We start from the raw sequence: 12,618 nt of genomic DNA on the forward strand, positions 1-12,618 counted from the left end.
TTTTCCTTGTCAACTTTTTTTTTAAACCTTGACTATTCAGGCTTTCTCCTAGATTCCTGACACATTTAAGGTCAGCATCTCTAAATATTTATTTTATGCTTATATAAAAATTAGGAAACATAGATAAACACATCTATCTCATTAGAAAAGCAATTAGTAAAGCAATGACATTTTGGTGTACAGCATTTCAAATTTTTTGTAGGTTTCTATTTGCATTTGTGTACTTATTTTTAAACCTTCCCAGGTGGCTGAGCAGTAAAGAATCTGCCTGCCAATGCAGGAGAGGAAGGAGATGCGGGTTCGATCCCTGGGTCAGGAAGATCCCCTGGAGAAGGGAATGGCAACCCACTCCAGTATTCTTGCCTGGAGAATCCCATGGACAGAGGAGCCTGGTGGGCTATAGTCCAGGGGGGTTACAAAGAGTTGGATACAACTGAGCACACACATAGCACATTTATTTTTAAAATTAGTATCATGATATATATGACATCTTATTATTAATTAGGAAGAAGAAACGACAACTTCAAAAGCTTCTAACCTAAATCTATGGACAGACAGTCTTGCCATTTATCAGTTATATATTCTCTTATTATACCCATCAGGAAAGTATTACAGCTCTTTAGATAGAATAACATGACTACATTTAACCTTTAACCTTTGCTACTTTATAATTTTTTCTTGCTACCGTTAACAAGAGCATTTTTATACTGAAATTCCTAATTGTTAGTGCTTAGAGAGGCTAGTGATTTTCAAAAATTGTATTTATCACTTAGTAGGCATTTTCCATTTGCCAAAACTTTGCTAAGTGTGAAGATTATAAGACTTTGACCTATGTGTTTTGACTTTAGTTTGGAGACATGACTAAAGAAATGGTTTAACAAACAATAAGAATTTCAAAATCTGCACTCATATACATACCTTCCCACTAGCTATCATACAAGAGCTTTCTTTGCTCCTATCTAAAACCAATCTCTCCTCTAGCAACTAGACACTATCTCTCCAACTACTTAGGGGCATTGCTCCAGCAAGTCTTCCTCTTTTGTGTATCAACTTTTGCTTTCTATTGGGTGAGGGCCATCAGTTTACAAATGTTTCGCTATTTCTCCCATTTTAAAAGAAACTTCTCTTCATTCCACTCTACTATGTTTAAGCCAGTGGCTTTTAAAGTTATTTCGGAACTGACCGTGTTACTAAAGGAAATCCTGTATGAGTTTTTATAGTTATTTACTTGGTTTATCTGCAGATGCAAATTTGTTTCCTCTTATCTATTATCCATAGGTTTTAATTAAAAATGGTTAATTTTCTTTCTCATTATATTAATGAGCATTCTCCAAAATATATTAAATTTTAGAGATGAGAGTGGCCATGTGTATTTTATTGTTGTTCAGTAACTGGCTATTAGCTTGATAGTTTTCATCATGTTAAGAAAGAATTCTTCTATTCCCACTTAAAGTTTTAATCTATATTTAATATTGAATTCTTATCAAATGTCACCTTGGCATCTACTGAAACATGTTCTGGTTTTTCTCTTTTAATCCATGCAGATGACAGATTATAAATATACAAAGATATGTATTTACATTACTATATTTAAAGTTAATGATAATGAGAACTTTATGTAACATTTGCTTGATAGTTATGAAGCCTGACAACACAGTAAACTCTGTGGATTCCCTGCCCAACATAAGAGAACATTAGCAATAACATATCTACCCATGTGCTCACCTCCTATCCCTTCTGCCTGCCTTTCTATAACAGAGGTAACAACTATTCTAACTTTTGTGATTACCATTCCTTTATTGCTTTTAATAATTTAATCACATGTGTACCTACACAATACAGTTTGATTTTGCCTGTTATTAAACTTTATACAAATGGTGTCATACCATATGTAGACTTCTGCCCACTTAAGAGTTTTCACTGCCGTACTGCACAGAGCTCTAAGTCACTGCTTTTTACTTGTGTACTCTTTGATAATCAATATGCCATGGTTTATCTCTATTAGCCTGTCATTGTTCTTAACGAGTGTGAACAAAATTTGGCAAAAGGAGCTTCAAATTTCATAAATATTAAGAATTAAAAGTATCAACACTCGTGTGTTCATAACTAAACCAGTTTGCCTAACAATTGAAAAAAAGTAACTTTTAATAGACCTTAACAGAATTCCACCTATTAATACATCTTTTTTCTTCTCACTACTGGACTGTCAAGTATACTTAAGCCCTATAAAACGTCTTTTCAAACTGTTTCTTGAAAAACCCGTTTCTTCCAAATCCCCCCATTACCAATGTCTCCTGGACAGATCCATCTTGACAGAACGAGGTACAGAGTTATTATCTGAACACCTCATGGACAGCATGTCCTGAACCAAACACTCCATGACTCCTGCCTCAGTGTGTTCTTTCATCTATTTTAGATCTTGAATAATAGCCTCACCATTCAAAGAAATGCTCATCATAAATATGACGCCATCCTTGACGCCTCCCTTTCCTTCCTTGCCATATATAAGCAATATAAGTTAAGACAGCTACTGGATAAACAAACTAAAATGCATATCTGGTCACATGACTCCCTGGCTAAAATTTCTAAAATTAAAAAAAAAAGGAAATGATAATTTCGTGTATTGTTTTTTAAACTATAGATTGTGACCCATTGGAAAGTTATGACATAATTTTAGTAAGCTGCGACCAGGATTCTTTTAAATTGAAATAGAATAGAACATGTCAGAATATGCAGAGGGCATGTAGCTCAGAGGGTAAAGTGTCTGCCTACAATGCGGGAGACCAGGGTTTGATCCCTGGGTCAGGAAGATCCCCTGGAGAAGGAAATGGCAACCCACTCCGGTATTCTTGCCTGGAAAATCCTATGGACGGAGAATTCTGGTAGGCTACAGTCCACTGGGTCGCAAACAGTTGGACACGACTGAGTGACATCACGATAATTTCTTGTACTGTTTTTTAAACTATAGACTGTGACCCATTGGCAAGTTATGACATAATTTTAGTAAGCTGCGACCAGGATTCTTTTAAACTGAAATAGAATAGAACATGTCAGAATATATTGGTAAAGGATAAATAACGTGCTGTGAAACTTTTTGTAGCTGTTTGAATGTGTACACCTGTATCTGTAAAGGGTCACAAAGCAAAATGTTTTTCCTTACTGTGACTGGTTACTAAATGTGCTGAAAGCATCTACTATAGTAGTTTTCTATTGGGGAGACTGGTGGTCCCCTTCAGAAAATTATGAAAGTTATGAACCTTGTCCAAAAAAGAGAATGTATGCATACCTGCGTTTGTGCATATTCTTTTCATGTTCTTAATCACAGTGAACCTAGCTATTATAAGGAAATCTAGGGGGAAAATTTTTAAAAGCCAAATTTCCAGACCTCCTCATTGACCCTTAGAGAGATTTTATAGATAAGAAGCACTGATCTCCAAGGTGAAATTCAAGTTCCTTAAGATGGTGGGAATATTTGCCACACGTCCCTACCTCTCTGAGCCCTCCCTGACTCTCCCTCTTCCTGGTTGGGGAGATACTCAAAAAATGTTTCTCTGAATGTGAGAATAAAATGCTCACTGAACATTTATTATAGGCCGGCAAGGCAAGTGCAGTGATGAAAACAGGCTCTGGAATCAGATGCTTAGACTGTGTGCAGGTTCATTCACTCACTAATGGTGTGAGCTTTACCAAGTGGTTTAAATTTAAAGCCAGAGTTAACACACCTGCAGGATACGAGTATGTGCTTCACGGCATCCTAGCGAGGACTAAATGAAAATAACATGTGTAAATGTGCTTAGAATAGGGGTCTTAGCACATAATAAATATTCAATAAATTTTAGTTATAAAAATACTGAAAAAAAAAAACTGGAGTCTATAAACAAAATAATGGATGACTATGCACTTATGCTAAATATACTACAAATTATAAGACTAGTTAAGAGAGATTTTGAAAATTCCTAGCCTGGTAAGGGCAAATTCATTAGCCTCAAAGCATTTATATGTGCTTTTTAAGTCTTTAAGTCAGTAAAATTCTTTTCTTCTAAACTTGTTTTCAAAGCAAATTACTTTTATAAGTTAAAAATTTTAGCCTAAAAATAAGTTTGAGAACATTTTAATTTCATACTCTTGTTCCTTCCAGTTTAAATCACAATTCAAGAATGGTTATAAATATTTACCTTCCCTATAAATTCTTCAGATTATCTAACATATGGAGCTAATAAGCAAACTTGTCAAGGGTAAGGTCAGGAAAGAAAACTTTGGAAAAGATTCTAGTTAGATAAAATCTTACTGCAGAATACACCAACTCTCTAAATATTTCTACTGTACTGCTACCGTTAATTGAATCTAAGATGCCAGCCCAGCTGTACGGCTGTCCATGATTTTATGTACCACTGCATAGTATAAAATGCTGACAAACTATGACACACCACTAAGATGCTGCTGCTAATGAGATACGTTTCTATCCAAAGATGTTAAAGGTTAAGAAATGTCTTGCAATCAGTGATATATAGTAATTTTGTTGCTGTGTTAAATATTGTTTGAAATAAGATCCAAGGCTTCCACATATTCTGCTAAACTGTTTTTCCTGCTTTAAATTTTGGCTTTTCTTTTTAATAGATCATGTTCTTATAAGGATAAGGCCTTGCACATAGTAAGAGGTCAAAAGAGATTTAAATACTGCTTGTGGTTCAAATTTAGGGATGGATTAGCTATAAGAACCATAGATATTATAGGATGGTTAAAGATGATTACTTTTCAAGCTTAAATAAGTGAGTGCTGTTAAAGTGACTATGTCTGTAACACAGGCAACTGAGCTTCACAAGTTTCAGTTTTTGGTGGGAAATGAAACAAAAAGGCAAAGCCATCAGTGGCAGGTTTTATTGACAAACAGGTGGTGTCAGGAACAAGAGCTGGCATTTCAAGGTCCACACCCTGTCTACCGTGGTGCCTGGTACACAGCAAATAGTCACAAAAGCTTGCTGAATGAAGATTGGAAGCTTAACTAACTGCTAAGAATGCCATTTATGGTATTGGTTGCAAGTTCAGATTTCAATCATAGTTCCAATAGCTGCTTTCTAAAGTGACTTCAATTTGATGAAGGACAGAGCTGGATGACTTAGTCTTCAGCTCCTTTGTGATCTCTGATATATACCAAAGTGAAATATTTCTTTCAAATTGGGTAATTTATTATTGTATTAACACCTTAGTAAATTAACATATGGTTGCAGTGCGTGTGCTCAGTCATGTCTGACTCTGCAACCCCAGGCTCCTCTGTCCATGGAATTTTTCAGGCAAGAATACTGGAGTGGGTTGCCATTTCCTACTCTAGTGGATCTTCCAGATCCAGAGATAGAATTCGCATCTCCTGCCTCTCCTGCATTAGGATTCTTTACCACTGAGCCACCCGGGGAAGCCCAATGTGTGGTTAATGAGGTAAAATTCAATACAGACATCAAAATGTTAACCACTGTAATATTAAAAAAAAAAATTAAACCAGAACTGCCATTACAAAAGAATTTAATTTTAATGTTAAAATTAAATCTTTGTAGTATTAATTACATTCAGAGCTGAATGTGTAAGGGTAAGCTGTTAGTCAGCAACCTTTGAGCAGACTGACTAAACACAACTGTTGGCAAAACCAGTTGACGAGCCAAACCAAAAACAGCAAGGGAAAGCAGACTGCAGGCGTATCATCGAAGAGGGAATGGCAGTGCTGGGGATTTATTTTTATCTTTGCTGCTGTTTCAAGCAGATAGTTATCTTTGCTTCCCGGGTATCAAGTAGATTAGAGAAGGGTAGTCTGTGGGAAGTATTTGCAGGTGGGTTGAAACTGCCTACTAATTTCAAATACTGTATAATTTAGTTTTTCAAAACCAATCTTCTCTCCAGCCCCCCAAAAGGAAAACAAGTAATTAACAAAATATTTCTGAATGCTTTGCTAAGTTTGGAAGAAAAAAAAAAAAATCCAATTCTGTTCTTTAGAGTTAATGGCTCTACTGCAAAAATTCTAACACCATTCAAGCCTTCAAAGTTAGCAGTTCAATGCTGATTTCATCCACAGAAGGTCACTGTGCCTTTTTGGAAAGCATACATTTAAAACCTGTTTGGCTGGCTCTTAATTGCTCCTTCTTGGTAAAGTGTGTGTGACTCAGTATTTTATAGGAAACATGACATGGTGGTACGTACAGAGAATATTTTTTTAATTTTCAGTCATCTTAAGGTTAATTTCTGAATTACACATGCAGCTTCTACCTTCTAAAGCCTCTGGGATTGCTGAGTCTGAAGCAAGCAATTAAATTAGAGAGAATTTTGGAACAACATTCTCATAACAAATACTGAGTTAATACTGAAGTCTGGAATCCTATTTACTGTGACAAAGTTAACATTTTTCTCACCGCCCTGGGACAATCATTCCCTGCACAGGAGTCCCTGGTGCCACAGGCAGGCAAGTCCACTCTGCAAGGCTGCCTCAGGCCAGCAGACGTGGCCATTATTTGCTGTGGAAAACCTTACCATCTCAGATTCTATCTGAATTATAAACATACCTTTTTGTGTATGAGGGTGTACACAGATTTTAATAGACCTTCTGGAATGTTATAAACCTATTTCCAGGATACAGTATTTTGTTTTTTCTGAAACCTTTGCTTTAAGATGCTGATTCATACCAATCAGAAATACATAAGCATTGTTCCTGAGAGTCCCTTGTTTCTACAGAGGAAGGTCTGGATTAAGTCCTACATTATTAATTCTTTCCTGAGTATTAGTCTGTATGTGTTTGTCACAAGTTCCCTGAGGGCAAAGCCTATGTCTTACCCATCCCTGTATCTCTGCACACTAAGCACTTAAGCAAAGCACTTGGCATCACTAAGGACTAAAGAATGTGTGTGCAATAAGTAAGAGACAAATGGAACAATAAAGTTATTAGTGCACCCACTGATTAGGCACCTGTTTATAGTTTATTGAAGAATTATGTTAGTAGATAATTGCATCAGCAACAACTGCCATTACTTGAAAATACTGAGTTAACTTGCTTCCAGCACCTCTCCTTTGAGAGCTGTCCAGTGTAGGGAGAATTCTCCCTGGCAGTGTAAAGACCTAGGCAGTACAGCTGTCTCCTTCAGCTGTGGGTCTTTAGATAAGAAATTTTCAACAAACATAAAAATACACAGTAATTAGTTTTTAAAACTTTACTGGAACACACATTTTTGGAAAATTTTCATCTACCACGTTTTCTAGTTAAAATATGATACAGAACTAACCTGATTTAGATAAAGCTTGCTCAACAATAAGGATGCAGCTTTTGGAAACTGTGTTCGTTATGCCAATACACCCCTGTGAATGTGGCAACTTGAATACTTCAGGACTGTAGTGAATCTTACCAGCTTCTTTTTCTATCAATTAGAAAAGCTACCTTTTCTATCTTTTCTACAAAAATGCATAATTCTATGCATTTACTAGGCAATAGTAAACCTTTAGTTATGAGTATCCTAGGTATAGATTAGAACCACGAGGATAATCGGTTGAGCCATACTCTTAAAAATCAACAAGGTATTTCAGGCAGATTTATTCAGCTCCTGATATTCATGAGTTTTAAAAACATAGTCAACTGCTCCTAACAGTTATTTCGTCTCTTCAGAATTCATAAAATGCCTTCAACGACCATTCAATTTCCTGAGTACTCTCTTCCACAGAAGGTAAAGGGTGAGATGAAGTGTGAAAGACACAATTTACATTTTTTATGCTGCCCAACTGTGATGATAAAAATCCAGGTAATCAATGATTCTCAGAATTTTCCTCTTTAAGACCATACTTTGTTTAATGATCCAGTCTGCATTTTCTTTTTCTTTTAGAAGAAAACTTTAAGAGAACATGTTCAGGCACAAAAGTAAATGTGCTTAAAAGCTAACCTGCCAAGACCCAAATTCTGACTTTCTAACAGAAGGGGGAAAATCCTATAATTAGTAACAAGAAACAGTATAACCATGCAGTGCTTAGTATCAGGGAAAGAAGAAATAATCTTGACACTAAATGTTCACTTTTAAAATGATGCACTGACATTTCATTTCTATTTCAAATATATCTACACAGGACACTGTCATGATAGTTAATTTACATTTTCAATCACATTTGATGTAAAGACTATACATTTGTTAGATTTGCCACATTCTTTCTAGGAAAACTTTCAAAGCACCTGGAACCCTATATTAGAAGACAACTAAAATTTCTCATTAAGAAAAACCCTTTTATGGGCAATCTAAGTTAAAACCTTCCAATTTTGAGTCCTAAACATTTTCCACATAGGAAAACTCTCTAAGGATACTTCTTTAGAGAGTTTTTAAAGCAATCAGCACCGGCAATGTTAAATTACCATGGCTCTCAAGAAAAACAGAGGAACACTGTACAGAAGACCCTCACATTTGTGGCTCTGTGTCCTCCCTGTGGGCTGTGCCAACCCACTCCCTCCCCTGCAATGACTCTTTGTTTTTACCAAGTCCCAAAGGGACGGGGAGGGCTCTGCAAAGAGAAGGGGGGAGGGGAGGCTGGAATGCAGCTGCAGGCTCTGAAACAATGCTGAGTCCATATATTTTGTTCCCAGTTAGAATAATAAAAAGGGGACTGCGGTGGGGGGTGGGGGACGGAGAAGACAGAGCCCAGAATGCGCAAGGTAGGACCCAGTGTCCTCCAGCTCTGAATACCTTCTGGGGCACTCCCTTCCCCCACACTCCCAGCCTTCCAACTCCAACAACCATTCATTTGGTTAAAAGCTTATCTGTTAAAATTCAAATGCCCATTAAGATTTAAACCCATCAGTTATTTATATCTAAATTACTTTTATCAGTGAACTCTACTCAGACAATAGAGTAGGAAGAGAGAATGGAGCTGGCAGAGATAAACTGAGGAAGCCTGGAAAACTAGGAAAGTTTGGGGGAGGTGGGTAGCAGATTTCAGAAAAGGAGGGCTGAAGTTTCAAATAGAAACTGCCTGCTCAGTAATGGTGCCTAGGGCCTGGGGTTAACAGGTATGCCATACAAGCCATATTTCTTCTGAGACTGCTAAAACCTACATTTCTGAATCAAGAGCTTGGAAGCCTGCACATATTGGTTCCTTGTTATTCAGTCTAACCTAGTCCCTCCTAAGAAAATATCCTTCACTTGCATTTCCCTGGCCTCCACTTCCCAACTGGAAGAATTATGGGAAGAGGGAAGAAGCAGACATCAAACAAGTTGTCAGCTGCTAGGGAGGGAAAAGGAGTTCAAACCCTTCTCTCCTCCCCTGAGTATTGTCCTCTCTTCCCAGATAACCCTTCACTGAAATGGGCAGCCTGGCTGAGCTCAGGAATTCCTGCCTCTGGAACATCCCTTCAGATGTTACTGATGCCACTGAAATTTGTAAAAAAGTTCAAGAAGCCTTAAGTGAACAACCAAAACTAGTATCTCAAGATAGAATCAGCATGCAGTAAAGACCATCTAAAAAGCCATAAAACAAAATTCAGAAGAACAATTGTTCCCATTAGGATCCCATTCATGAACACTCAGTTTCTGGGGGAGAAAAAAAGAGGACTTCATTATAAAGCTATCATGGAGAAGCAAACCTCTGACATCCACACACAAACATCTCCTTCATCTTAGCATTTCACAAGATTTAGAAGTACTCTTAGTTGGTGCTGAATGATACAATTAATCTCTTGGCTCCTGAAATGTTTTCAAGTTATGAAGTTTAAAAAGACTGTATTTATTCACATTGAATTTTTGCATTTTGTGACATAAAAATTCTCAAGCATATAGATTTATAATAAGCAGGAACAGGATCTTTCCCCCTCAGGTTGCCTTTTCACTACAGCTCTAAAGTCCATTTACAGATAGTCCAAATCTCCAAAATAGATAGTATTAGAGACAAATTTAGAAATGCATATTAATTTAAGTGATGGAATGACTGAGTCTACCATTTTATTAATATTAAACAGTAATAATAATAATTATGAAATAATACTGACACTACTCCTGTGAAGTTTATCATCTACTACAAATACAAAATTCATCAGTCCATTTTATTAGGGGTTATCACTTATTATACTTTTAAGTGCAGCAATAAAACAGACAATACTTTGTTTATTCCCTGTACTGGAAAAACTCAATTTTCTATATATACATTTTATTTCTTAGTATGTACAATCAAAGAAAGAAAGGCCATAGACAACAAAAGTTTGTTCATATTAACAACAATCACATAGTCATAACTTGCCTAAAATTAATGATTCTTTTCAGTTGCTTAATTGTGGTAAATAAAATATAATCTCTTAACACTATGACGTATGTTACACTTCAAAAAAAAAGTTAAAAGATCAAGTAGCTATGACTTGGAAATAACTACTCTCAATATCTGTATCTGAATTATTTTAAATAAATCAAGAAGATAACTCAAGTCTTAAAAGTATCATAAATTTACATTTAGTCACAAAGTTCACAAAATATGATTGACGTTATTAATGTATTAAGAGGCACAGGTGAAAACAAATTTTAAGAGTTAAGTGTAATACTGCGTAAGATTAGATTTTTTGCTAAATAAGAATACTCACCCCTTGGAGCCCTTGGAATTGAATTGAAGGTCGAAAAGGAATTAAATTCTATTAAAAGAAACATAAGAAACAAACAGATCAAACTTGGTTACTGGACACAGAACTAAACGTTTAACCTTTAAATCTATGCATTTGATCAGTGCTATAGTCTGTGAAAACCTTTCCATTACATACCTAGGTTTATATGTCATTATATTAAGCTGCCTTGATAAATGACACTGCACTATTATTGACAGTACAACCGAGGTATCTTTTGGCAGTGTAGCTAATCAGGTTTTTGAAAATGACTAACATGATTTGGAAAAAAATGATTAGTGTACTAATTCAATTTTACATGAAAAAATATTCTTGCTTAGTTTCTTGATATATTTTTCAAAGAGGTGGAGGAAAGCTAGAGATAATTAAAGGAATCTTGCAAAACCTTAACAGGATGCTAGTATAAAATTAAAATGTTTGAGGATGAACTGTGGTTTCCATTTTCTCACATTTTTAAAAATTAAATTTATTTAAAATTGAAGGATAATTGCTTTACAGTATTTTGTTGGTTTTTGCCAGACATCAACATGAATCAGCCATAGGAATACCTATGTCCCCTCCCTCTTGAACCTCCCTCCCACCTTCCTCCCCACCCCACCCCTCTAGGTTGTTACAGAGCTCTGGTTTGAGTTGTGAGTCATACAGCAAACTCCCATTGTTCATCTATTTTCCACATGGTAACGTAGGTTTCCAGGTTACTCTGTCTGTATATCCCACCCTCTCCTTCCTTCATTTTCTCACATTTTACCAAAGATGAGTTTTTAGTTGAGGGTCAAACAAGTAACCAGTTCTATCACAAGCTTTTCATCAGAAGAATATAATTTCTAGAACAATGTTTTATTATGACTTTGTCCTCTTCCTAACTTTTAATATTTTCTCATAGAGCTATGTATTTAAAAGAAAAGCTGTAACTGTAAATATCTACCATAGTCTCAGGCATAATTTCCTGTACCCAAAATCACCAGTATGGGACTGGTTCACTACTATGGGAATGCTCCGCCAAACTGGTAACAGAAATTCACGGGGAAATCAGATTTGGATAACATTTTAATAGTAACACATCAGCTAGTCTTCATACCCTCATATCCAAATTCAATGGACAAAAACAGAAGCAGGGGTTTCTGTCTCAACTCTACCTTAAAGAAAAATATAGAAGCACCCATGTGCCCCTCCCTAGCCCCTCACATTAACTACTACTATCAGTTACTTCCCAAAACTCTGCAGATTTAAAAGTTTACTAATCAGTATCACAATAAACTAGAGAGAAATAAGGAAAGGATAAGTACTTTACAAGATAGATGATCTGAATATAAAACAACTGGTAGCATTAACCACCCTATTATTATTTATAAAAATAGATAAACATCTTCTTGGAGAAAACATAATACATACTATTACCATTGTTCTACAACCATAAAGATAATTTAACTTTAGACTTACCAGCAGAATCAAAGTACTACTGGTTGACAAAATTTCTTGGTGTGGGAGACAATTTTTTGCAGTGATTCATTCTAATTCATGGTCTTTTATGAAAATATAAAATACAGATTAATGCTAATTTGAATTTCCTTACAGGGAGAAAGCCTCACCCAAACATACATTCCACAGATAACCCTCTACCAGAAGTAATGGCAGTTTGCCTGCAGAAGCCCTGGAGAGGCTCCCTTCATGTGGGGAAGTAGGCGGTCCTCCAGTTTAGGTAACAGAGGTCCTAGCTTCCAGAATACTTAGATCAGCCCCACCTCCTGCTCTCTCTTCAAATCATAAACCCTAAACATCTCTGACACTTTCCTTCCTGACTCCTTGAAGGGAGGTTATCTTCAGCTCATCACTGGAATTTGAACTTCTCTATCAAGTTCATCAATTCTTCTTGGTCAAACAAATGCTAACTTTCCTCAGCTTTCAAACTGCTCATTCTCCACTGGACATCACAGCTTCCTCACACTTGCAGACACCTGTCCTCCTAGCCCTTTGATCACGCCTTTCATTTCAAAAGCTAGTGCCCT

General features: G+C 36.2%; 1 protein-coding gene across 2 annotated transcripts in view; it reads right to left on the reverse strand.

Moving 5' to 3' along the window:
• Positions 1-12,618, reverse strand: part of ELL2 (elongation factor for RNA polymerase II 2) — a 73,798-nt gene that overhangs the window by 42,608 nt on the left and 18,572 nt on the right. For both annotated transcript variants that reach the window (XM_059888472.1, NM_001191146.2), the window contains exon 2: positions 10,577-10,624. In XM_059888472.1, the coding sequence (XP_059744455.1) occupies positions 10,577-10,624 (48 nt within the window). The remainder of the gene's footprint in view (positions 1-10,576; positions 10,625-12,618) is intronic.

This window comes from Bos taurus, chromosome 7, assembly GCF_002263795.3.
Source record: "Bos taurus isolate L1 Dominette 01449 registration number 42190680 breed Hereford chromosome 7, ARS-UCD2.0, whole genome shotgun sequence".
Lineage (NCBI taxonomy): Eukaryota > Metazoa > Chordata > Mammalia > Artiodactyla > Bovidae > Bos > Bos taurus.